We start from the raw sequence: 26,978 nt of genomic DNA on the forward strand, positions 1-26,978 counted from the left end.
AAGGAGCCATTTGGAGTGGTTCTTGAAGGACTAACATTGCTTTTAATAGTGTTTGGCAAAAAAATTTAGAAGGGCTTTCTGAAAAAGCACATGACTCTCGAGTACTTTTTCATAAAACACTTTGATTTCTTATGAAAATTTCAACATTTTTATAATAAATAAAAAAGTTTTTTTTAATTAAAAACACTTATAAATAAAAGTGCTTTTTAAATATGTAGTACCAAACCAGCCCAAAATATAAATGAGAAAAACTACATGGGATGAAGCAACTGCTATAATTCCATCGAGCACCACACCTCTCCTTTTGGTATATGATTACTTGTTCAATGTATGGGCTCACACCCAACTTTTATTACATGGTCCTCACTAGAAACTATTTAAACATAATTTAATTTGAAGATTTTTTTGTCAAATCATAAGCCTCTAAAACATTTACAAACATTTACAACCATGGTGTTTACATAATCTATATATATTGCGTAAAATGTAAAGAATGGTGAAATATTTAAAATATCAGAAGATGTCATTAATTAATAAAAATATTAAAAATTAATTAAATAAAGATAATATAGTAAATTCACACATTTTTATATTAAATAAATTTAAAATTAAAAGTAAAATAAAAATAATAAATCTTATTTTTATGAAACTCAACTATTTATTATATTTTTTTAATTCTAAAAGAGGCTAGTAATTATTAATTACGACCATGTTTTCCACTGGTATATTTTTTTCAATAAAAAATGGGTAGACTTGTCTGGAAATGGAAAGCATGGAAAATATGGTTTATTTTATTTTCATTTTCATTTTGTATGCATTCAGCTAATAGAACCAATTAATATTCTTAGTTCTAGATAATGGGCCATGCATCAGCTCTGTCAGTCCAGGATTTCTGAATGATTAGAACAGCTAAAATGAGAATATTAGTGATCAATCATGTTAATAGTAGCTATTAGTCATAATCAGCAATCAATTTAATTATAGACTTGTCTTCTTTAGCATTTTTATGTCACCACGCGTGGTCTTTGATGCTAAACCATACTTTTTGAGACAATGGCGATAGTATATTATTGAAAAAAGGATGAGTAATTAGTACCCAAAAAAAAAAAAATCAGGTTATGTTGTTGGGATTAAGTTAATGTATCTATTTCAATGAGTTCGCTCGTCAGTCTAATTGAGTAGTCTTACCATACTAAACCATACTTAAGAAACATATAGCATCTTAATCAAAACAAATAATTAATTTTTGGAGAAAATGCAAAATCCACATATAAGTTGCCAATAAGATCCATAATTAGAGCGAGGACAACATCTTAGTTTTCATTCATTCATAATTAGAGCGAGGGCAACGTAGGTAGCAAGAAATTTTTATATATTTTCGAAAATTATCGAAGTATAAGTGTAGATAATTAACTAGCCTTCTAAATTGAAGGATATCTCAAATTCAACTTGAATTCGGGACAGCTATTTGAAATCTTAGTGTAAAACTGAATTTGTTATCTCATGTTTGCTTTTCGTCAAAAAACGATTTTGCTCTCCCCGTTATACAAACTACAATACTTGTTTGGGCCTAAATACAATGTTTTTATTGTCTGCATATATATATTTTCATTTGGTTAATATATACTTTCTTGCCCAAAATGATGAAAATCGAAGACTAAATTCCACAATAATTGTAAAAACAATAAAGGTGTGTATAAGGATTTTATAGTTTTTCCCATGCAAGAGGGAAAAAACAAAACAAAAAACAGAAAAAGAGAGAAAAAGACAACTTCGTTGTGTACTTGATTTGATACCCATGCCCCTAAGTCAATTATACCTTAAAAACCAGCAAAAAAAATATTAAAATCGTTTTACACGGATGCTTCGAGTTGAAGTCACTCCTAGATACCCCGAAAAAAACAAAAAAAAGTAATAACAATCCAAGGATTTAAGTTTCCATTTGGGTAGATATATCGGCGGTCTAGATTTAGAGAAATATTTATATTCATATAAATATATATTAATAATTGCGGAAATAATATCAATAATAATAAAAACATTGCTTCCCCTCTTTGGAGAATGGGCAATCCAATTTTACAGATATTTAGAGAGATATTTCGGAATTTCATCTTGGTATAATCACATCTCAATTACCAATTCTCCGGTTCTTTCTTTGCTCCTTATTATACATTTCGATTCTACATGCATTAATAATTGAAAATTATCTTTTTAAATAAAAAAATCAACGGTTGAAAGTTGTCTAGTTACATAAGAGGAATGACACAAAACCTGCTGGTTTTACTTTTCAGGATATACAGAGTCCGTAGGCAAACTCAGGTGAGCAGTGCAGGTCATCAGCATGGTCAAAGGCAATTAATTGAGTAAATTAATTAGTCGTATTGATGTTTGCAGGAGGCAGAGACGCAGTAAAATAAATATTTTCCTTTTGGTCCTAGACTCAGCACATAGGATGGGCGACAATTAGTACCGAGTATTAAAAGGCTCACATTACTATGTTTGTGAGTCCGTCTTTTTTCCTCTGCCAAGAACATGCAAATTGAAGACACACTGATAAGTCAAAAGAGATTATTATCCAAACCCTAATCTCTAGTTATTGTGACTGATTTTGTTCCAAATGCTTTAATCTAGTAGATTAATTATCACCTTGGTTATTCTGGGAAAAAGGAGAGATTCGAAGAGAAACAAATTTTTTTTGAAGTATCCTCGAATATCAGAACGAGCTTTTCTGATATGAAGAGCATAACGAACTAAACAATGGGCGTATAATTAACTTGATAATGAATATAAAAAAATAACCATCAAAGTTTCGATATGAAATTTTGTGCAAATTGTTGTGAAGGCAACACGTGTCCTTGATCTTTGGTTTTATAGTTGAGTGCATCGGCAAACGACTTACCATTTCAAAAAGGGATCTTGTTTCGATAGGTTAAGAAGGTGATGATGTCACTCGCACTCTAAGGACTTGTTTATATGTCTTTTGGAGTATTTTTTTTCTCTTTGGCAGCCGGCATACCTGCCAAGTACCAGTCGTCTAATACTGAATGCGCTCAGTTAATTATGGTATAAACAAAGAGCATAACGAGATAAACAATAAACGCATAATTAACTTGATAATGACTATATAAAAAAACAACCATCAATAAAATGATTCAGAAGCTCCTGGCAGTGTCCTCTGTAAACATCCCTATAGTCAAAATAATTTTCTGCTCCTTTGGAGATGTGGAACAACTGCAAATTTACGATACCAATGACAAATGCTATAATAACTAACATGATGTGAACGACTAAGAATAAAATCTTTAGTTCAAATTTCTATGACAAGGAAACAACATTATGTTATTCAAGATTCACAAACTTTGGAATTTTTGTGGGTCTAATCGCTCAAAGAAAATTACTTGTCTATGTTTCAAGCTCTGTTTTTTTAATTAGGCTTGTAAGACACCAGTGTATTAAAACTAAAAAATAAAAAGCTGTATGTGTCTCTTTTCTGACACATGCCATTGTTTGAATGGCTAAATATATCGTGTTAGATTTTGATATTTTAAGGTATAATATCAATTACATTCACTTATATTATAACAGATGAATTATACTGCATAACCATATTGGAGTACCGCACTTCACCTTCACCAATTTGATTCGGCAAATTAAAAGAACAACTCAAAAGTTCTGCAACAACTGCTATTTATCAAAGGCTAATTAAAAGTTGCTATAATAGATAGACCCAAATTCCATCCTACTTGAGAAATTAATGTTTCGATCAAGCACATAATTCAAATTCATTATTATTTTCCGTTTTGCTAAAAAGAACAAAAAAAAAAAAAGGAAGCTTATGTTGATGCTAAAAAATGAACAGTCAAGATTGAGTCCAACTTAGGGATGTGGTGTGAAGGTGAGAACCTTCAATATGTGTGTGAAGATTTGGGCAAGCGATTCACCCTTAATAAATGGATTACGTCCATGAAGAAGTATATTTTCATTCTCATAATAATGTGTATTTACATTTGTACAAGGGATTGGGTCCAAATATAAAGGGAATAAGGGAGAAGCCAATGACTAAAGATCAAGTTAAGCTTAGGGATTCCCTTCTAAATGGAGAATGGTCTCCTTTTATAGGTGAGAGGGAGTCCCCACTTCTTGTAATATTTCAATATAAAACTCTTTACCTTTCTTAAGGTTGCTTCTAATTGCTTAGTAGATATGGTATAAACAGCTTATAAAAGTAACCTCTTGGCTGCAAAAGCCTTTCATAAAAGCCTTTTGCTTAAGAATAAGCAACTTTTTAAAAAAAACTCTGGAAATCAAAGCTAAACAGCTTTAAGCTTAGCTCTTTTTTTCAACAGGTGTAGAGAGCTTCAAAAGGCAGATATCTGTTTTCATTTTTGCATTATAACAGCTAAGCAGAGTTCCACAGAAACAGAAAGAAAGAAAGATGGTAGAGAGACAGTCAGCCTCCATGTCTTCTGACTCAGAGGTAATTCTCTGTCTTCTTCCATCAGTCTTAGCTCTGTTCCTCTTCCTCATTCTCATCAGAAGGAAGCAGCAGCAAACAAGACTTCATCTCCCACCAGGCAACATGGGGTGGCCTTTTCTTGGTGAAACCCTAGGCTATTTGAAGCCTTACTCTGCTACCTGCACAGGCCAGTTCATGGAGCAACATATCTCAAGGTAAATCACACAAGACCCACAAAGCACAAAGCCTTGAATTTCATAACCCAGGTTCTGTTTTATGCAGGAAAGACTTGAACTTTCACTTAAAATCTGCAGGTATGGAAAAATCTACAAGTCCAATCTGTTTGGTGAGCCAACCATAGTCTCAGCAGATGCAGGGCTCAACAGGTTCATATTGCAAAATGAAGGGAGATTGTTTGAATGCAGCTACCCAAGAAGCATAGGTGGAATTCTTGGAAAATGGTCTATGTTGGTTTTAGTTGGTGACATGCATAGAGACATGAGGATGATATCTCTCAATTTCTTAAGCCATGCCAGGCTCAGAACCCATCTGATGAGAGAAGTTGAAAAACACACTCTGCTTGTTTTAGGGAGCTGGAAAGAGAATTCTGTTTTTTCAGCTCAAGATGAAGCTAAGAAGGTAAACTACTTTCGTACCCAACAAGAAAAACAAAATTTATGCAATGAATGCTTGCAATTCAAGGGGAAAAAAAATGCAACAGCAGCTTAATTTTGTTATGAAAAAGTGATTGCAGTTCACATTCAATTTGATGGCCAAACATATCATGAGCTTAGATCCTGGAAAACCAGAGACTGAGCAGCTGAAGAAATTGTATGTTACTTTCATGAAAGGTGTGGTTTCTGCTCCAGTCAATTTACCAGGAACAGCTTACAGAAAAGCCTTGCAGGTAATTAGTTAACATTTTTCTACATGGAATTTCATCTGCCAATAAGCTTAAATTTTAATTTTCAAAATTTTAAAATGATTTATTTACTCTGCTTCACAGTCAAGATCAACCATTCTGAAGTTTATAGAGAGCAAAATGGAAGGAAGATTAAAGGAAGGAAAAGAAAACATAGATGAAGATGATCTTCTTGGATGGGTTTTGAAGCATTCCAATCTCTCCAAAGAGCAGATTCTTGACTTGATATTGAGCTTGCTCTTTGCTGGCCATGAAACATCCTCAGTGGCCATAGCTTTAGCCATATACTTCTTACCAGGCTGTCCTAATGCAATTCAGCAGTTAAGGGTAAGCAAACTTAGATTAATTCCAATCCATCTCCGTTTGGTTTTTGATTAGTTTTGATTATTTCTTTAATGGGTCTGGTTTATTCTGCAGGAAGAACACACAGAAATTGCCAAAGCCAAGAAACAAGCAGGAGAGACAGAGTTGAATTGGGATGACTACAAGAAAATGGAGTTCACTCAATGTGTAAGCTCTCTTAATCATTGTTAAAGCTTAAATTAAGCTTAATTATCTCATAATTAAAATTTTGCATCTTTTGTTTGCGAAGGTTATCAGTGAGACACTTCGGCTTGGAAATGTAGTGAGGTTTTTACACAGAAAGGCTTTGAAGGATGTTAGGTACAAAGGTAAGACTTTGAGGACAATTTAGTGTAAGAGTTGGAAGTTGTAGCCAAAAAGTCGTCTAAAATCTTAGGCTGCTTAGAATTAAAGTTGATTTTTTTTTTCTTCTTCTTCCTTTTTCTGTTTGGTGTTTGAAACTTGGAAAGGTTATGACATTCCATGTGGATGGAAAGTGCTTCCGGTCATTGCAGCCGTGCATTTGGATCCTTTACTTTTTGACCAGCCTCAACACTTCAATCCATGGAGATGGCAGGTCAGTTTTTTAGCTTTGGCCTTTGGACAGCATGCCTCATAATTATAGTGGTCTTTTTCACATTTTCCTTTAAATAATTGTTTTGTGTCAAGGTTAAATTGAAAAGGGTACCAAGCACATCCCCTTTGGTTGTTCTTGCGGCTCCCACAAAACAGCCGTTGGTTGTTACTTGTGTACCCCACAAAAAAATTTCTTCTTCCTAATCCTACATGTAGTAGATATTTGTGTTATACACTATCTGCAATAGTCTCTCGTCCTGTGATTAGAGAGATGATGACAATTGATTATTGTGTTGATATGATATGAATAGAAAACGCATATTCGGATAAAATTCTACCTTATTAATAGTTCCAATTCAGTGTGGATGCGAGGTGCGTCCGTAATAAGATAGTTGCAAAGGCAGATGATATCTCATGGATTTTTCCCATTCAGATGAAGTGTCTATATCACTGAAAGGATGGAAGCTTCATACTGTGTACGGACAAACTAGGTCCTCCACCTCTCTTTATTTCTTGCCCTAGTGTGCGTGTGGGGAGAGACGGGGGGTTTGAGATTATTAGAGCCCATGTGGATGTGGGGTTGGTCACATGCTGCCATTGCACGTGCACATAAGTGCTTTTTTCTCTAGTGGGTCAAATGCCAAACTGGTCCTGACCATTTTTTCTCCTTTTATAACAAAAAGAAGCCCAAACACTGGTCCAGAAAATCCCAAACGAATAAGGAATAGAAACGTATTTACAAAGGCCATCCCAAAAGGTTAAAGAGTGTACCACGGAAACCATACGACATTACAATGATAATTAGTGCGACAGTGACAAAATCACTATGAGAACGCAAGCTTTTGGTGAATTTTATCCTCATAGGGTCAAGATGAAACCCTCAAAATTCTCCCCTTAGGAAAGTTGCCCTCTTGGAGGCATTTTGTCAAACATATTGGTTTGGTGGGGTCAATACCTCTCATTTGATCTTTAGTGGATCCACCACTGAGTAAAAGTCGTATCTTTAATAGAGACGAGACTCACTACTAATAATGATGTAAGTATTAGAAATGTGATCAAGAAATACGATACAAATAGTAACGTAAGTAGTAATATGCATCCGAATCTCAATCTTTTATGGGGTGTAAAAGGCCCATTAGTCTCATTATGTAATAGTCCTGTATTGGGTAGAAAAGTAGAAAGCTCATATGAGCCCCAAATAATCCAAAACAAAACAAAACCAATGACTTTTGCTTGATTATATTTTTAGCATCACATGCCACTGAATTTTTTTGTTCATTTGTGGTTTTGTTTGTGTGTGTGTGGTGATGGTGATGGTGATGGTGATGATGATTTGATGCAGCAGAATAACAACAGTGGAGCATCTTCATCATCTTACACGAGCATGACAAGCAGCAACTTTATGCCATTTGGGGGAGGACCACGACTTTGCGCCGGTTCAGAACTGGCCAAACTTGAAATGGCGGTTTTCATCCACCATCTGGTCCTCAACTTCCACTGGGACTTAGAAGACGATTTGGATCAGCCTTTTGCCTTCCCTTTTGTCGATTTTCAAAATGGCCTACCAATCACAGCCCGGAGGCACCAAAACCAATCTCATATAAATCCCAAAATTTAAAACTCCCCATGGAATTATATTTTAAAAAAAGCTTCAAATGTGACAGATGACAAAGCTAGCTAGCTCATTGTTTTGGGTTGTTGTAATTTCCCAACGGCTTAGTCTACTAGGGCAACTTCTTGTGCCTCTGTTTATGCGGTGCTTCACTTAAACAAAGACCTCAACTGATCACCGCCAAGCTCTGCATATATGCACCCAATTTAAAAGGAGAAAAAAAAAATTATCACATCTTCCTCTCTTTGTAAATTTGATTGTCTTAAGGTCCCTTCCTCATTCTTGTTGGGAGACTTGAGGGTAATTATTTATTTTAATGTGATGTGGATTCGAACTTGGATACATAGTGGGGAACACATCCGTTCTAGCCAATTTAACTAAATTCTTGTATGCATTTTTAACTAGCATTTGAACTTACAACACAAGCAACAATTTGAAATGCCTTATTTTTAAAATATCAATCTCTTTTCTGTTGATATTTTATTTGTTAATTTTCTATGGATCGAGAAATAAAAACTTCAAAAGAAAAAGGCGAAGAAAGGACACAGATTTAATGAAAGCATCAGAAAGCTCGTGCAGAAACTTAAATGAATAGGCCAAGGGCTCCTTCCCCTTTCTGATCCTTGTTAGTAGGTTTTCTTTCGCTTTCCCGATGTGCAATTGTTTGTTCCTACTTCCTACCATCTACTTAAATTCCAATTCATGGGTTTCTGTTTCTTTTTGTTTCTGTCTCTCACTGTTGTTGATGATCTCTCTGCGGCCAAGGAAGCTGCACGTTAGGTTTCTAAGAAATGTGGACCTTAATTACCCGCTTAAAGCTTATGGTTGCAAGAAATGTAGCCCTTAAATACGAGCTTACGACTACTATTGTTATGAAAATAGGAACGATCCTCAGACGAAGTCCTCGATTTGAATTCTAGCATTTGTATAGCGTGTGCAAGTTGAATTACCCACTTAAAACTTATGGTTGCAAGAAGTGCGGCTGTTAATTACCAGGTTACGACTTTCCTATTGTTATGAAATTGAAACCAAGTTAAAATTTGGGTTCAGCCCCCAGCCTATAAACTCTGTTTTCAGCCTAGCTCAACTACAGAGTTGAATAAACCAAATCCAATTGAGGCCAAAATGTGATGGGTTCTTGTTAAGACCATTTGATGCGTTTCTCCCATCCAACTTTTCACAACAGGATGCAAAGTTCTAGAATTGGCCCAAAACTGTGTATAATTAGTTAGCAATAAAGTTGGACCGGATCATTCATGTTTTTCTCCATATAGGCCTTTTCACACTGACTTGACTATAATGGGTCGATTCACTATCGTGACTAACTGGCATAACCCATCTTTACATTCTCATTTCGACTTTAAAATAGGAATGTTCAATACATCAGCTTGCACATAAGAGTTAAAGAAAAATACTAAATGTGAAATCTACCATGCATCAATTGCCATCGATCTCAAATGGCTGCAAAAATACTCTCTTATCATATCAGAAATGTAGATTAGTGATTATTATAACTTTCTTTTTCAACACAAAACAAGTGTTATGAGATTTAGGGTTCGTTTAGGAATGATTATGGATATGTTATAATCACTTATGGAAAGAAGCATCTTTGCATGTGCTTCTTCATATAATCATTTTTAGTGATTTTGAGGAGAAGCACTCCTCCATAAAAATGATTATTGACCTATCCAGAATCACTCTTAAACGAGGCCTTAAGTTATGTCATCTTCTAACAAAATTGAGATGAAATGCCCTTAGAGCATCCACAGTGGGGGGGTGTATTTTCGGGGTTGTAAAGCCACTTTTACATCTCCTTTACACCTCCAGGAGGTGTAAATACTTTTTTTGCTTCAATGGGAAATGATGTAAATCCAAATATGCATATTCGATTTGTTTGCGATAATTCTTTTTTATGGTTTTTTTTTTGTTTTAACTTTTAAAAATTAATTTTGTGCGTGTTAGATTTATTTTATTTTTCCAAATAAATGGACTTAAAAAAATTTAAATTTGGAGAACATATGATTTTACTTACGAACTAACATAAAAATATTTATGTAGAAATCTGGGCCATTTGAAGTAAAGGATGTAAAAAAAGATGCAAATGTGCATCTAATTTTACATCTCCATAGTTGTGATGTATTTTTATAACCATTTATATCTTTCTATTTGAGATGATTCCGACAACAAAAAATGTATATTTAACATACACCTCCCACTATGGATGCTCTTGGACTAAATTTGTATTCGAACAGTCGTACATGGAACACATGCCGTGTCCCTCAATCAAATACGATACCATACTTTATAATTTTGCAATTCAAATCAAAATTGATATGGAGGTCTTGAGCTAATGGTGGATTAACTGCCACGTGGTTTGTCTTCATTATGTCCATCGTGGCTTAAAGAGCACCAGCCCATGCACACTTGCTCTTCCCCTACCAAACCAAACCAAACCTCCAAAATATTATTAGTTGGGTTGGGTTGGGTTTGGATCACCATGTTCTTCGACGTAAAAGTCCTAAAAAGAAACTTTATGCCTTGGAGGAGGACCATTCTGATTGGAACGTTATCCATTCACGTTAATAAGAAGAAGACCAATCTATTCGAAACCGACTAATAAAATTAAACAAGAGAAAAAATGCCCAACATGGGGTTTTTGCAAATGAAGCGTGTTGAAATCCCAATCGCAAAATTCAAAAAGGACAAATGTCAAAATTCAGAAGCAGTAATCAATGAAAATGATTTACTAAACTTGATGTTACAAAATATACAACATTTTTTTTAATTAAATTTGGAACAATGGTAAAACTTTAAACATGACTTGATTCGTTATTTGCTTTGATCCACCTAAAATGAATGCAATCTATGTTAATTAGTCTTTGATTTGGCAGTAATTCTCTTTTCAAGACGTCTTGAATTCGAATTTTCATTCCTTCAATTAAAATTGCTACTAATTACTACGCTTGTAATCACCACCATATGCTTATGGTATATGAATATGGGAAAGAATAAGGGTATCATGGGAATATGGGGTGTATTGCTAATTGACCGACCTCTATTCGTGTTGAGAACATAATACGATCTTTAAATAATAAGTTAATGTTTTTTACACAATATGATAACATTATTCATAATCAACATAAATAGTTAATCAATTTAATTCACCATTACTTAACCCAAACACGATTCATGGATATGACACAAGCCACCAATGCAAATATTAAACATGTCGGTTTAGTATCAAACATTGTAAAACATGCTTTGCTTAAATATTATTCGAAGAAAATAATGATTGAATAGTTACCGAGTTTTTTTATATGTGAGTATGATTTTATGGGGGTAGGTTTGGTCTAAAAACAAAAGTCACTCACCAAAATTACTGAATTCTCCCCTTGGGTAGTAGCGAACTGTTCGGACACAAGCCAGACTGGTCGGTAAAAACAACAATGCTGAAATGGTCATTGGCAGTTTTTATCCTGGTGGCGATTCAGTAATTTCGGAAAACTTTATAACCGTAAAATTCCATTTGCTAATCAAAAGCTGCTGTTTTATTTTCCATTTCGCCTCCACTGCTGCGACGCCGAGAAGGAAAAAAAAACAAACGCAGAATAGCAGAGTTTCCAATCTGAGATACAGAGCGGGACAGAGATAAACCGGAAACCAAACACCACCCCACAGCTAGAGCTACAGCTGCAGCGAGATGTGGCGGTGCGTTTCTCGTCGACTTGGCGTTCCTTCTTCCCAGAGATCCGTCTCCAGTGACTCTCTTAGATCTCACTTCTCCAGGCTCTTCTCCACTGAATCCGTACGCGCACTCTCTCAATCTTTGGGTTTTTTTTCTTCTCAATCTTCTTCGTCTTATTCTTGATCATTGATTTCATTTCATCTGCGTAGCTTCATTGGAAATGATACGCAACTGTGTATCCAGGAATTGATTATTGGTTTTATGGATGATTTTGTTGAGTTTTGATCGGATTCTATCTTATTTTTGTCATTATTTTAATTATATATGGTACAATAGTTGAGCTTTTGATTTCTGTTCAGTTTGGTTGCCGATAATTAGCAGGAAAGTAAGGGAATCTAAAGCTTATAAGTTTCTGATTCTCCATTTTATTGATTTTGAAACGGCATCAATCCACTCAAACGAGCTCATTGCTGCTAATTGGCTAAGCTATTTTTGGGGGGGTTAAAGTTGAATTCAGTTATTCATTTTGTTGACATTTAAGTTTTCAAACACTCTATTAATGCAGTTCATTATTCTTTAATCTACGTGCAAAGTTTAGTTCTTTAGCTTGTGATCGATTGTATTTGGTAATAGTACATGTCTTTTTTGCTTTTGGCAGGCTACAGGGCGCTCTTCGTACACTGTGGTGGACCACACTTATGATGCAGTGGTTGTCGGGGCTGGTGGTGCAGGGCTGAGAGCAGCCATAGGACTTTCAGAGCATGGATTTAATACCGCTTGCATTACGAAGCTATTCCCAACTCGTTCACATACTGTTGCAGCCCAGGTGTGTGATATTGCAATTTAATCTGACTATTGCATATAGCTTCACCGAGTTAATGTGACTATGTAAATTCCATAGTTTTGGTTTGGATATGGTTTACTAATGCGTTGAGTTGTCTGTAGGGTGGCATAAATGCTGCATTAGGGAATATGACAGAGGATGACTGGAGATGGCACATGTATGACACAGTCAAGGGAAGCGATTGGCTGGGTATGTTACTTGTTAAACATGACACATCTGTGGTTTTCATTTCATGTTGGGGATGGGGTGTTAGACAGGAAACACTTGCTTTTATGGATTGTATTTTAACTGTACAAGGATTTCATAGGCACTTATTATTCTTGCACCCCACTGTGCACATGCAGACAGACAAACACACACTTTGTGGTTTTATCTCTACTTTTTACAGTTGTCCTTTTGGTTGTATTTTGACGTGTGAGCCTTTTGTGTTCCCATAGGTGATCAAGATGCCATCCAGTATATGTGTAGAGAGGCTCCAAAAGCTGTGATTGAACTTGAAAATTATGGATTGCCATTTTCTCGAACTGAAGATGGAAGAATATATCAGCGTGCATTTGGTGGGCAAAGCCTTGACTTCGGAAAAGGTAAGATGATGCATCCATGCAGGTTTGAACTTTGAAGATCACGTGCCTATCTCATGATTTCTGTTTAAAGCTGTCTGACATTGGCTTCATGTACTTTATCTTGTTACCTTGTAGGTGGACAAGCATACCGCTGTGCTTGTGCTGCTGACAGAACTGGTCATGCTCTATTACATACTCTCTATGGACAAGCTATGAAGCATAATACACAATTTTTTGTCGAATATTTCGCTTTGGATCTTCTAATGAACAGTGATGGTAAGTTTATGTGTAACAGATGGGCACTTTCTTTGAAGAAAAAATAAATAGAAATGTACAAGTTGTAATCACTATGTTGCTATGTTTGCACTACTGGAAGATGCAACCCTTTATACAAACCAGAAGCATATCAGAAGTGATTAATCATATTCAAAATTGCCTTTCATGAGAAGAAAGTTTTGACATGTTACTTGTGGAATGAAGCTAGTTTCATCACATGTTCTTATACGTAAAAGTCGGCAACTTTTAGTGTGTTAGTTAAGATGTGGTATAGTGACATAGTTAAGATGAGGTCCATATTTCAGCTGCGTATATGTTGATGCTTTGGTATATTGAATCATTGACCATTGAGTTCTTTTCATCTCTTCCCTGGATTGCTTGCATGTTGAACATCTTGTTCTGAGATGTTCAACTGTGTCCACTTTAAAGATTTACTATTTTCTTGATAGCAATGCACATACGAAAATATGATATAAAGAATTGTTTTATATCAAGAGTGCTTTTCATTAAGTTAATTGTTGATTGATATTGTAATTCAGGGAGCTGCCAAGGAGTTATTGCATTAAATATGGAGGACGGGACTTTGCATCGGTTCCAAGCAGCATCAACAATTTTGGCCACAGGGGTATTTTTTCTGTTTTCTTTTTCCTTTGTTGGAGTTATGTCATTGAAGTTCATCTTATTCCAATTAAGCAATAAGATCTGAATCCATATTTTGTGTTTCTGGCAGGGTTACGGTAGAGCATATTTCTCTGCAACCTCAGCTCATACCTGCACTGGAGATGGTAATGCCATGGTCGCACGTGCTGGACTCCCTCTTCAGGTTTTTTAATCTTTCCCATTCTTGAGTCTTCAGTAGGCTTTTCCTTTTGTCATTATATATTTTCTTGTTTGGTATGTCCCTTCTGCAGGATTTGGAGTTTGTGCAGTTTCACCCTACTGGTATATATGGTGCTGGGTGCCTCATCACTGAAGGTTAGTGATATTTTGGTTGCATTCTCGGCTATGCAATCTCATCATTTGAATATTTTGTTGTTTGTTATCCTCAGTTAATTAGAAGCTAGAAACTGATATTTTCTTCTTATTTTTGCAAATTGTAGGATCACGAGGGGAAGGTGGTATCCTTAGGAACAGTGAAGGTGAGCGATTTATGGAACGATATGCCCCTACAGCGAAAGACCTTGCTTCTAGGGATGTTGTGTCAAGATCTATGACTATGGAAATCCGGGAGGGTCGTGGTGTAGGTATGATGTGTTCTGGAATGACATTGACCTTCATCCTTGCTGACACTGCTGTCCTATCTTTGTATTCAGTAATGAGATGGATCATTTCAATTATTTCCTTGCTATGCTTTTTGTGTGTCCTTTAGTAACTGTTACAGTTATTTTTATCAGGACCTTTGAAGGACCACATCTATCTCCACTTGAATCATTTGCCCCCAGATGTACTCAAGGAGAGGCTTCCTGGTATCTCTGAAACTGCTGCCATTTTTGCTGGCGTGGACGTTACAAAAGAGCCTATTCCCGTCTTACCTACTGTGCATTATAATATGGGTGGAATTCCGACCAATTATCATGGAGAGGTATGAGTTAATATATTCATGTCAACTAGGCCTCTTATGATTTACTCAAGGGCCTACAATGTAGTTAAATTGGATCATCACTTATTGAATGAATAGATATAATGACTAAAATTCCAAAGAACCATCCTTTGATTAAAATAAGCATAAACAATTCTCTGAAATACTGCTTTTCCTCACGAACATGTTCTTTGTTTTTCAGGTCGTTACCAAAAAAGGTGATGACCCAGATGTAATAATTCCTGGGTTAATGGCAGCTGGGGAGGCAGCCTGTGCATCTGTGCATGGTGCCAATCGGCTTGGTGCAAATTCACTCCTTGACATTGTTGTTTTTGGCCGAGCTTGTGCAAATAGAGTTGCAGAGATCCATAAACCAGGCAAGTTTGTTTTCATGCTAATGAAGATAATAAATTAATAATGTAAATGTGAGAAAATCTTAAACGTCTCTACTTGATCTTGTATAGGGGAGAAACAACAGCCTCTGGAAAAGGATTCTGGTGAGCAGACCATTGCATGGTTGGACAAAATAAGGAATTCAAATGGTTCACTACCAACTTCGCAAATCCGGTTGAATATGCAACGAATAATGCAAAATAATGCTGCTGTGTTCCGCACACAAGAAACATTAGAAGAAGGTATTCCATTTCCCAAAAGTTACAACGCCTTGACCCCATTTTGCCCTTTTTGGGTACATAAAGTGGCTTTATTGCTTACTCCTTCAACTGAAGATCTCATATTTCAACCCATTACCTTGAGCTATATAGATTTCCCCTGAACTTTTAGACTGAAAATCAAACACTATTGCAACCTTTTATGTACTCCCTTTTCTGTGTTCCTTCTGTAGGTTCTCAGTTGATTGACAAGGCATGGGAGAGTTTTGATAATGTTCAAGTGAAGGATCGGAGTTTGATATGGTGAAATTTTGTGCATGAGAATGTTGGCAAATAAGTAAATACATTTTTTTCTTTTATGAGCTAACAATTTAACATATATATATATATGTAATTTTTTTACAGGAACTCCGACTTGATAGAGACTATAGAGTTGGAAAACCTTTTGATAAATGCCTGTGTCACCATGCATTCCGCTGAAGCCAGGAAAGAGAGCAGAGGAGCACATGCTCGTGAAGACTTCACGGTTAGCCCTGTTGCTCTTGTTTAGAAATGTCCTTTCCTTACCACTATATAATGAAATTTTCTCTGCTCTTGCAGAAAAGGGATGATGAGAAGTGGATGAAACATACTCTAGGGTAAGCCACCTTCGCCACCCCTCTCTATTATGAGAAATATGCAGTTCCCTATTCGTGGAATTTCATTGTATTGTATATTCTAAATTAAATTATGTTCATTTTTTGTGCAGATACTGGGAAAATGAGAAGGTCCGACTAGACTACAGACCAGTTCACTTGAACACATTAGACGATGAAATCGAGTCATTCCCACCTAAAGCTCGTGTCTACTGAGATGTTTGCTCCGTTTATAATCGCGCTGATAATCTTTTTTACAAGCATGTAGTGAACTCCCTAAGAAGAAAGAAGGCTGTTAATTGTTGTAGTTGCAGCTTTTTGGCAAATAATTGTTGCATTAATCTGTGTTAAACTGATGTGATCCAAAGTATTAATAATTTCAATCAAGGATTGGAATGTCTATTTTGCAGCAAAGGGGAAGATTCTCCGAATGTATTTAATTTTGATAACCCATTAAATTGCCAGCAAATTCATGGATGTGATATTGTGTTTTAGTCGAGAGCCTATCCAGGCGATCTGTTGGACTTGGGACTTGCTAAAGGTGAATTTATCAACATATAGCCGATACCTTTTTAACATTTGTGAAGCTGAATTTATACTCCGAAATTGAATCCCAAAATGATTGGGTTTACAAAACTATGGTCTTAGTGTCGATCTACAAGAGCAGTGAGTTTCCAAATGTTTGCTTTGGATTGGCCAAGGCCAAAATAATTTAAATGATTTAAATCAAATTTAGTCTCTGTGATAACAATAAAGTTGTTGAGGCAAGATTTGAAATCGGGGTAGGTACATAGATCCCTTCTACTCGTTTAGAAAAAGGCCACATTTAGGTGAAGTTCTCATTGTCTTCCCACCCTTTGTTTAAACTTTAGCTCTTGGTATTATTTGAAAGAAAGAGGACTAAAGGTGGCAATGGAGGAACAATCAGTCTCTTTGCATTATGTAGGAAATTTGCTTGTTGATGTTGGGAAGGATTTTGCCACGTTCAGTCATGCGTTCGTGCATGATCAGTTATTGTAGTAGATACATTAGGACCCATTTAGATCTATGATCAACAATCAATTACACGTCTACCATAAACGCATGATCAGTTGTTGATCGTAGATTCATTAGAGACTCATTTAAATTTCCAATTAACAATCAATCACACACATGATCAGTTATTGACTGTAAATACATTAAAGACTCATTTAAATCTCCAATCAACAATCAATCACACGAGCACCACCGCGACTAGCCCTAAGAGAGTTCAATTGAAAATTGCATAGTATTAATCCCTCCTATAATCCACAAGCAACAGTGAAGAATCATGAATTAACAATGAGCCCATCATGTAAGGACAAAGCTAAGTTTTTAGCAGTCAAACATGCAATGGAGTGGTGTCTTGATCCAAAAACTGCTTTATTGGAAATTCGAGTGTGCATGGCTTGTAATAATGTAAGAGTTGAGTGAGAGAGTGAGAGAGTTAGTAACAAGTAGGCGACAATGGTGGCTTTTAGTTGGACTAAATGGCATTCACAAAGACGTTGCTACAATATCACTGACTCACTACATCTACATGTTTCATGATGTTAGTGGGAGAAACTGTGCCCCCCTCACAAAAATCAAATAACTACTCATTCATATTTCATAATTCTAACATTTATATTTTAAAATCAGTTGGGGTGATTCGATTAATATTCGGAGTGGAGTAAATTAAAATTCTTTTTCACTCGGTTAGACTCTGTTGAAATACAAAATCTCAAGTACAAAGGTAAATACTCTTAACTATTTAACTACGTTTGCAACTCTTCTTTTTGTTTTTGTTTTTAACTTTTTCATGAGTGTTTCAATTTAATCCTGAAATTAAGTACTCATTAGTCATTACGATTACAGTCACTCAAGTTGAATATCAGCTTCAATTATATGACCCACTTGGTGCGGATGACGGATGACGTTCTTGTCCTGTGATTATGATGTTTGTTATTGTCCTAATATAATATAAACTGTGTTTGGGAACTGATTTCTATATTTCCTTACTAATGGTTAAGGTGGTGATGGTGGTGGTGGAAAGTCATTTATTTAATTTATCACGTTCTAAGACTAAGAAAGTGTCATTATTTTAAAGAGCCTTAAATATTTAGAAAACATGTATAGAACCTAACCTTATTTTTATATTTAATTTGTCAAAATATTATGGGTTTTACATGATTTCTTTAATATATTGAGTTTGATATCATGTAAGAAAAAAAAAAAACCTCAATTAGCTACTTGTTATTTTCTAATTGATTCTTAACGTGTTACAATTTTTTCACTTAAAAGTACAGCAATAAATTTTTCTAAAATATTGTATTTTAAATATTTTATTTATAAAATGTCATGTAGACCTATTTGTAAAAACTATTGTTTCTTTACCTTTTACACAATTGGTTAATTGAATTTGAAAATATAGATTTTCCCACTTAGACAAATATACATTGATCAGTGTTTTTTTTTGCCCCTTTCTTTTTTGCACTAACTTGATCAAATGATGACACTTGTAATACAAAATTAAGGGATATGCACTGTTGGGATTTTGGTGGACCACAAAAGAGTTGGTGAACACTAAACAGGCAACATTAAAAGACTAATTTGTATCCCAAATTTGTAAATAAGATAAGTACATATAAAATAAATAAAAAAGTGTATTACTACGCTCAATTATTAGCCAAAGTACTTAAGTACTTGATCATAAACCTGCATTCAATATTTGATTATTCCCAACCCCATTAACCATTGTCTAAAGTTAGCTATTAAAATATATATATATATAGTTATTCTCTTATTTGAATATCTGTACGTTATTATTATGCGAATGCCATTATAAATAAATAAAATATATATATATTAAAAAATATATAACGTCTGCACTATAATAACGTCCAAATAATATTATTGTAATTAATACGTCGATCCGAAAAAAAGTTACGGTCAATTTCCATAACATAATGCAAAAGTTATGTGGGATATAACATGTCATCATATGTAAGCTGTTTTTAAAATAAATAAAAACTTAATTAGAAAATATTAAATATCTCTTTTAAGAGATGGCCATTTGCAGAACATACAGTATTGTAATGCTAGTGGTTGTTGCTTTCATTTTCGACTGAATTTCAAAATTTTCAACTATCTCAGGCTAGCAACAGCCTCGCAGCTATTAGCCATACCTCTATAACTTTTTAAAACAAAGCACTATTTCAGTGCTGGATCTTAATCAGATTGTTGACTAAGCTATAAGCTACTTAATGCTTAATTAACCCATCGTGAGTAATTGTTATATGCGTATACTCTAGTGCTCTATGAGTTAACCCTAATTATTAATGGTTTAGTTTCACTAACTCTTTCTTTTTATGACCTTTTATATTGAGAGGGGCGATAGTATACTAAACTTATACACACTATACGGATGCTATGACTCAAACCCATGACCTTACCGGAGGAAGTAAATACTCAAAACCACTACACTAGTGAGTCCTTTATGCCCAATTATTAATTTTAGTTGTTCATAATAGCTTTCTACCCTATTATCCTAGCTATTGATATCTTCTGAATTTGAAGCCTATACTGCAGACTGACCATTCACTTATATTGCATTAGGCAGATTCAACTGTACAATTAACTATTATTGAATTGGTCCAGCTGCTCACTATACAATTCGAACCCCCCCCAAACCCTAAATTTAGGCAACAAATTTGATTATGATTATTTATAGACTCGTACTTCACAATTCTTTCTTTTTTAAATACTTTCAAAATCCATAAACTGGACGTATTAATTATGATGATTTGCTTACGTGATGCAATAGCTAAACTACCAAAGATTCACAATTGTTTCGAATATGAAGAAGGGGAAGCTAGCGTCATTAAGAAATATGATTGATTAAAAAAAGTGAATCAGTTATATAACTTTTCTCTCTTGCAACATGCATGTAAAAATCACATATAAATTAATAGTAGTGTAATAGATATCTATAAGTTACGTATATAGTAATTATTGCTATTGCGAAGTAGAATCATGAGAATAAGTAGCATAAATCTTGATTAGATAGTGAGAAATGAGAATTTGAGAACCTTGGGCTAAACTAAATTGAAGGTGTGAAAAGTGGATGGAGAAAAAGAAATGATAAAGGAGGATGTGCATCCGTTGTGGGTCTAGTCCAACTGAGAAAGATAAGCTAAGCAATGGATTGCTTTGATTTCTTGTCTAATCAACCCAACTAGTGACGGCGGACTAAGACCTCTAATCTTTGTCCATTTCGCTTTTACATCATTAATTGATAATCTTAATTAGAGAGCCAGAAAAAAAATATATATATATATTTAAAAAGTATAAAGGGTTCTTTCACAGCCTTTCCCATCTACAACACTACCTCAAATCCACGTCCCAATTGCCGAGTCATCATCACTAAAAACAACTCATTTGGTTGACCTCTACTTATTATCACAACTTAATTCGGAGAAAAAATTTTCTACCACTTGTTTGTGTTTTTAAACGTGACAAGAGATATAAAAATACAATTATATATGACTGGTTATGCCTAAAACTTTCCCGATTCATTTGCTCTGACGCCAACAAGGACTTCTGATCTCAACACCGAAATTACGTACTTCCCAAAAACCTAAAATTGTGAATTGAATGACTATTTTCCAACAAAAATACATTTCAACATAATGAATCCATTGACTTGCACCACCAACACATGTCTCAGATTCTGAAAAAGAAATTTTGGTTCTCACTTTTTTGAATCTTTGATTATATATATATATTTATTTATTTATTTTGCATTTGAATGAAACGTAACATAAGAAATCACGTTAATGTGGTAGACATCTCCACCAGCACCACCACCAAATTCCGAAAGCCCACCGTGGACGTTGCTTTCACTGGGTTTGTTGCCCGTTGGTTTGTTTGTTCCACGTCAAAGTTTCGTGCACCGTTGCTTTTCTCAGTTGTTGCATTTTGGTTGGTCCAAGATTGTCCACGTGGGACCACACTGTACCCACTTTTCCTCATTAGTCCTTGACAAAGAGGGCCCATGTAGTCTTAAAGTGGGCCCACCGACCGGCCAAAAAGAACGGACCCCAATCTGCCTGCGAGTCTCTCCCTCCCTCCCCACTTTGCCCCATTAAAAAAAGCCCACTCCAAATTTTCACCTTTCTATGCTCTTTCTTCCTTTTTTTTCCCTTATCTCCACCCTTTTTTATCTAAGAATCACCCCTTCCACCCCCACCCTTGGGCCTTGACTCACTTTTTATCTCTTGACTATACTTTGCATTGTGTTCTCTTTTTGATCTAGTTTCATGCCTTATAAAATTGTTTTGTTTTTACATTAAGGAAGGAGAGGAATTCGAATTTGGGTTTCTTTCTCGTTCCACCTCATTCGATATTTAAAATACACATAATTAATTTGAAACTAATTGTTGATTTATCGAATGAAAAATAGTACTACTACATTAATTATATTTGAATATTAAAGTTTGATAATGATATGATGTGGTGCTTTCTTTCATAAAAGAATGCTAACGTCAGTTATAAGTGGGCACGTGAAGTAATTTCAACCATTGATGATTATAGATCATTATAGATCGTGGCGTGACTCAGATCAGCATAACACTTTGTACTTAGTTGGAATTGAGACCACTACAAAACTTCACTTAGTTTTTTTTTTTTTCTTTCGAAAAATTTGATTTAGTTCTAATAGGAAATGTTTTTTTTTGTTTCTGTTTTGTCGATTTCTACTAGGAAAAGTAGTAGAGACACATCGTGTAATGTTTAAATCCAAAAAGTAATTATGGCTAATAAATCTATTCTAAACTCACCTCACCTCACCATTCGTTGTTGTTGGATTCACATTTTTACCTTTTGACTCAGGTCCACGACTAAACTACAGTAATTGCATGTCGTACGAAGCGCCAACTGTATACACGCATCGGGCGTAAGAGATGAAGCAGACAGGTAACGCAGTCCGTTTCTGTTTTTGTGTAAGTCAGAGAAACGAGCGGCCAGGATTCGCTCACCTTTTCCCTAAAAGATCAGACCCCATGACGTCAGTCGTAGACGGTGACATGGACGCGCCGTTTAAAATCGAGAGCCCCTGGGTCCCACATGGCCCGAACACAGCGGGAGGAAAATAAAAAAAACCTACACACGTGGACGTTCGTGACACGGTGTTGTCATATTTGAGTAGGCGGGGCCCACTCTCATATGGGCGCCACGTCACTGAGGGAGAAAAAAAGAAAAAAAGGAAAAAGAGAGCGCAGAAAAGAGGGCCTAGGTTTTTTAGTAGGGGAGGGTGGGAGAAGGTGGTTCCCTCTACTCTCATGATTTCTTAATTTTTCATTTTTTTGGTTTTCAAAATTGGGAAGGCCTTTCTTTTTTAATCTTTTTGCGAAATGAGGAAGTGGGTCCCACACCGTTGCTGATTTTGGATGGACTTTAATCAGCTCCAGCAGCCAGCGAGCCAGCGAGCGCCTTGGGTTTGGTTTTTGGTCCTCCTTCCGGGGTTCAAGTACTTTGAAAGTTTTAAGCTTCAGCTGCTCTGCTTGCTTTCTCCTTCTTAAAATCCTGTTTATTTAAATAATAAACCAAAGCTCTGCTCTATACAAACGTCTACTCTCTCTCTCTCTCTCTCTCTCTCTAGCTCAGCAAACCAAGTTGTGATCCCGTTGTTTCTGGACCTCCAGTTGTGTATGTACCACTCTCTCTCTCTCTCTCTCTCTCTCTCTCTCACTATATAAAGTCTCAGTCTTTCACTCTGGAACTCACTTGGCTGCTATGTTCTGATTGTGGGTTTGTGTTGTTGTAATGTGAGTGCAGCGGTTTCCGGTTGGATTTGGCCGGAGAATGGCATATATGTGTGCAGACAGTGGCAATCTAATGGCGATTGCTCAGCAAGTCATCAAGCAGAAGCAGCAGCAGGAGCAGCAACAACAGCAGCACCACCACCACCAACAGCAGCCGGTCGGCGCTTTCTCTCTCACTCCCTGGCCCAACAACACTCACAGCCCCAATTTGGGCTACGGATTAACCGGCTCGGGGTATACCGACCCGTTTCAGCTTTCCGGAAGCTCTGACGCCGGCGGGGAGCCGGGGTTTCCGTTTCCCAACTTGGATCACCACCCCACTGGGTTCCGGTTTTCTGATTTAGGCGGCGGTGGCGCGGCCGAGTTCGACTCGGACGAGTGGATGGATAGTATCATAGGCGGTGGGGATTCAACGGATAGTTCTAATCTGCCCTCTGCTTGCGACACGTGGCATGGCAGCAATGCTGATTTCGGTCTCTACGGTGCCGATCCATTCCAACCCCCCTGCCCGAGTCGACTCAGCAATCCCTGCTCCCCACCGTCCGATCTCAACCGAGTCATCTTCTCTGAAACTCAGAACCAGTTGCCAGCCTGGACAGCCCCTCCTCCGCCGCCACCAGCACCGCATGTTGTAGTCAAACAGGCCAAATCAGCAGACCCTCCTCCGCAGCCAAACGAAGCCGTCGGGGTCTCGTCAAGGTCACCGGAGATCGAGTCAGCGCCGCCGCTACTGAAGGCCCTACTCGACTGCGCCCGGCTAGCCGAGTCCGACCCGGACCGCGCCGTCAAATCACTGATTCGACTCAGAGAATCGGTCTCAGACCGCGGAGATCCAACTGAAAGAGTTGGTTTTTACTTCACCGAAGCGTTGCAGAGCAGAGTGTCGTCTCTGCAATCGGAGAAAAGCTTGGCGGCCACCACGACCTACGACACTGCTTGCGAAGACTTCACTCTCTCTTACAAGGCCCTAAACGACGCTTGCCCCTATTCCAAGTTTGCCCATTTGACTGCGAACCAGGCCATTCTCGAAGCGACGGAGAGAGCGACGAAGATCCACATAGTCGACTTCGGAATCGTCCAAGGGGTCCAATGGGCCGCTCTGTTGCAGGCCTTGGCGACCAGGTCAACCGGAAAGCCCAGCAGAATTCGGATCTCCGGCATACCGGCTCCGTCTCTGGGGACATCTCCCGCGGCCTCGCTTTTTGCTACTGGAAATCGACTGCGCGATTTTGCCAAGCTTCTGGAATTGAACTTCGAGTTCGAACCGATTCTCACTCCGGTTCATGAGCTCGACGAGTCGTGCTTCCGGGTAGAACCGGACGAGGCCTTGGCTGTGAACTTGATGCTCCAATTGTACAACCTACTTGACGAGACTCCAACGGCGGTTCAATCGGCTCTGAAACTAGCTAAATCGCTGAACCCGAAGATTGTGACTTTGGGCGAGTACGAAGCGAACTTGAGCCGGGTTGGGTTCACGAGCCGGTTCAAGAACGCGTTGAAGTACTACACCGCGCTGTTTGAGTCGCTGGAGCCGAACATGACCCGAGACTCGCCGGAGAGGCTTAAAGTGGAGAAGCTTTTACTGGGTCGTCGAATTGGCGGCGTGGTTGGGCCGGAGCAACCGGGAACCAAGAGAGAACGGTTCGAAGACAAAGAGCAATGGAAGTATTTGATGGAAAGCTCCGGTTTTGAGCCGGTAGCTCTTAGCCATTACGCAGTGAGCCAGGCCAAGATCCTGCTTTGGAACTACAACAATTCTTTGTATTCTCTAATTGAATCTCCACCGGGGTTTCTCTCTTTGGCTTGGAACGAAGTTCCTCTGTTCACTGTTTCATCATGGCGTTAATGGGTTTTGCTTCAATTTGGGAATTGGGTTTTTCACCAGGTCTTTTAATACTGGGTGGAAGCCTATTAGTTTCAGTACGCCATTGACAGTGGTCTTAGTTCAGTGCTTCTTCTTCTTCTTCATGATCAGAAATGGAACTCAAGACTGCCCTAGTGAACTTACAGTTAGTATTTATTTTACTTCAGCATATAAAATCACCTCCACCACCATCACTCTTTTGAGCTTTTTGGGTCACAAATTGCTTGTTAATTTTTGTAGTTTCTTCCTAGTTTTTCATCATTCTCCAACGTTATCATGGTCTTCCCTGGTTTTTTTTTGTTTTTTTGGTTGGGGTTTTTCTTACAGGTTTGAGACTCTGAAATATGACTAATTGTAAAAAAAAAAAAGGCCATTGAAAATCAAGGGGTAACAAGGTTCTGTCCCCTTTGTTGTCTGTAGTTTCTGTATGTAAATTTGAATCTTCATATTGAATTTAGTTTCTATTTCTTCAGTTCAGCTTCATTCTTTTGTCCAACAAAGATTATTATTACCGTCAGAAATGGTTAATTGGTGATCTCATTTTTGTTTTTTACATTAAAGCTTGCACTTTTCGAGTATTCTGGCTTTATGGCTGCAAGTTTGGTTTACCTCACAGAGGCTGTGGCTCTGCAATTTATTTCAATGCCTATGCCATCAGGCAGGCATCAGATTTTTGTGACCTGCAGCAGCAGTAGCAGTGTGTAATAGATTTCTGACAGTTTTAATTGCCTCATTATCCATCAGGTTGTCTCTGTAAGACTGTAATTAGGGTTTGATGAAGACCCATTACCTGCGCGTGCAAAGCTGTGATTTCTGTAATTGGTCTCTTGATGAAGACGACCTGCTGCAAGTGATCTGCCAGCAGAGATCTTTTTTACTCCTGCTGCTCAACTTTCCATATTCAAAGGCTGCTGCTTTTGTTTCTGCCTCGTAATCAATTTCCTTAAACCAGCGCAAAAGACAATGAGTTGGAGTTAAAGCAACTTAGCAATTTGCTTGAGCATTGGAGTTTCTCGCCCATCCAATGTGTAAATGTGTCTATATTTTCAATCCATGGGCCATGTTTTCTTCCTGATTATGATATTAATGCATGTCCCTTTCACTCTGAGATCAGTCCTCTGGCTCTCTTGCTTACAGACTTGGGGATGAGAACCAACCCCTTTCCTAGTCTCTCTCTCTGAACAAAATAAATGGGCCAAAAGCATGACAAAGAAGGCAGTGGCACTGCATGATAATGCTCTGCTTATGGTCCGAGTGACTGTGACCATTCAAGCCTCATTGTAAAAGCTACGTTTGAGTATATAGAAATTTGATTTGCCTTCTAGAGTAGGGTCCCATTTAAACCCAAAAAAGAAAAAAAAAAATTATAAATTATAAATAAATATCACTATGTGGGGTTTGGTATAAGTATCTTTCAATATCTCTTGCTCTATTACCCGTAAAAAAACAAAGCACTCCCTCTTATGTCGTCCTCAGCAGAATAACACCATATTGAATTGCAAAGAAATGGACCCTTTAAGCCCCTCTGCTGGTCTGGCACTATCCTGTGAAATGTCCTTCTCCTCGTAACTGGAGAAGTGATTTGGCAATTTAATTACTTGAAAGAGGCCTTTTTCATCACTAATTGCACCCGAGACCCCTTTGATTTGGGAACTTGACAGCTAAGGCAGTGGTTAACTGGTTATAAATAGTTCGACTGGAAAATTTTAAACACACATTTTTCAGTCAAAAGCACTTCCTACACGTATTAGTATAAGATAGGTAGGAAAATAAGACACGGGGTGAAAATAGCAGTACCCGTTGAGTTTCATATTTGTTTTTCTTTTTTTATAAAGAAAAAGTATAGTGTGCTGGTCAAAAACTTAAATTGAGTCTTTTGGGATTAGATTAACCAGTACTTGAGACAATTACTAAACATAATTATCTTTTAGACTTTAGTGAGGCGCTTCTAATGGTAAAAAAGAAGGATCAATTAAAAGGAGGTCATATAGTGTGTGAAGTTTTTGTTGATAATTTGCGTACAGTTTGAAGATGATGTAGTTAAGTTACTTTACAGCTTTGGGGTTAAAAGGTGAGAACTTTACTACAACGGTAATGAAACAGTGCACATTGGAGATTTGGTAACATTTGAACAAGTCACCTTGACTGGTCTTTCAAAACCTACAGTACTTGACAGATAGGATTGGTTGTTG

At 37.0% G+C, this 26,978-nt stretch overlaps 3 protein-coding genes across 5 annotated transcripts; all 3 read left to right on the forward strand.

Annotated features, from left to right (window-relative positions):
* Nucleotides 4,206-8,159, forward strand: LOC18770032 (cytochrome P450 90B1). 2 transcript variants are annotated; one of them, XM_007201889.2, is made up of 8 exons: nucleotides 4,206-4,671; nucleotides 4,771-5,095; nucleotides 5,211-5,363; nucleotides 5,463-5,705; nucleotides 5,796-5,888; nucleotides 5,971-6,049; nucleotides 6,191-6,297; nucleotides 7,639-8,159. In XM_007201889.2, exons 1-8 carry the CDS (start codon nucleotides 4,436-4,438, stop codon nucleotides 7,912-7,914), a joined length of 1,512 nt encoding a protein of 503 aa, XP_007201951.1. In that variant the 5' UTR covers nucleotides 4,206-4,435; the 3' UTR covers nucleotides 7,915-8,159. The 2 variants fall into 2 exon arrangements, with proteins under 2 accessions (XP_007201951.1, XP_020424992.1); XM_020569403.1 differs by having other exon boundaries at nucleotides 7,642-8,159.
* Nucleotides 11,437-16,594, forward strand: LOC18769030 (succinate dehydrogenase [ubiquinone] flavoprotein subunit 1, mitochondrial). The gene is made up of 16 exons (XM_020568493.1): nucleotides 11,437-11,713; nucleotides 12,252-12,419; nucleotides 12,539-12,626; nucleotides 12,875-13,021; nucleotides 13,136-13,276; nucleotides 13,816-13,901; nucleotides 14,007-14,099; nucleotides 14,188-14,251; nucleotides 14,377-14,520; nucleotides 14,671-14,858; nucleotides 15,058-15,232; nucleotides 15,320-15,490; nucleotides 15,700-15,769; nucleotides 15,872-15,992; nucleotides 16,067-16,104; nucleotides 16,215-16,594. Exons 1-16 carry the CDS (start codon nucleotides 11,609-11,611, stop codon nucleotides 16,315-16,317), a joined length of 1,902 nt encoding a protein of 633 aa, XP_020424082.1. The 5' UTR covers nucleotides 11,437-11,608; the 3' UTR covers nucleotides 16,318-16,594.
* LOC18769096 (scarecrow-like protein 4) lies at nucleotides 22,396-26,110 on the forward strand. 2 transcript variants are annotated; one of them, XR_002272504.1, is made up of 3 exons: nucleotides 22,397-22,806; nucleotides 22,936-24,931; nucleotides 25,531-26,110. XR_002272504.1 is itself a non-coding variant. In XM_007204035.2 (2 exons), the coding sequence occupies exon 2, from the start codon at nucleotides 22,963-22,965 to the stop codon at nucleotides 24,766-24,768; it is 1,806 nt and encodes a 601-aa protein (XP_007204097.1). In that variant the 5' UTR covers nucleotides 22,396-22,806; nucleotides 22,936-22,962; the 3' UTR covers nucleotides 24,769-25,269. The 2 variants fall into 2 exon arrangements, 1 of the variants encoding a protein (XP_007204097.1); XM_007204035.2 differs by lacking the exon at nucleotides 25,531-26,110 and having other exon boundaries at nucleotides 22,396-22,806; nucleotides 22,936-25,269.

The sequence above is a fragment of the Prunus persica genome, chromosome G7, assembly GCF_000346465.2.
Source record: "Prunus persica cultivar Lovell chromosome G7, Prunus_persica_NCBIv2, whole genome shotgun sequence".
Lineage (NCBI taxonomy): Eukaryota > Viridiplantae > Streptophyta > Magnoliopsida > Rosales > Rosaceae > Prunus > Prunus persica.

What these genes read in the sequence shown, in the direction of transcription:
- LOC18770032 (XM_007201889.2), top strand. Translation starts at nt 4,436, where the DNA reads ATGGTAGAGAGACAGTCAGCCTCCATGTCTTCTGACTCAGAGGTAATT. An exon ending in ATGGAGCAACATATCTCAAG is followed by an intron (nt 4,672 to 4,770) that starts GTAAATCACACA and finishes TAAAATCTGCAG; the next exon opens with GTATGGAAAAATCTACAAGT. An exon ending in TCAATCCATGGAGATGGCAG is followed by an intron (nt 6,298 to 7,638) that starts GTCAGTTTTTTA and finishes GATTTGATGCAG; the next exon opens with CAGAATAACAACAGTGGAGC.
- LOC18769030 (XM_020568493.1), top strand. Translation starts at nt 11,609, where the DNA reads ATGTGGCGGTGCGTTTCTCGTCGACTTGGCGTTCCTTCTTCCCAGAGA. An exon ending in AAGCCTTGACTTCGGAAAAG is followed by an intron (nt 13,022 to 13,135) that starts GTAAGATGATGC and finishes GTTACCTTGTAG; the next exon opens with GTGGACAAGCATACCGCTGT. An exon ending in GTGCTGGACTCCCTCTTCAG is followed by an intron (nt 14,100 to 14,187) that starts GTTTTTTAATCT and finishes TCCCTTCTGCAG; the next exon opens with GATTTGGAGTTTGTGCAGTT.
- LOC18769096 (XM_007204035.2), top strand. Translation starts at nt 22,963, where the DNA reads ATGGCATATATGTGTGCAGACAGTGGCAATCTAATGGCGATTGCTCAG.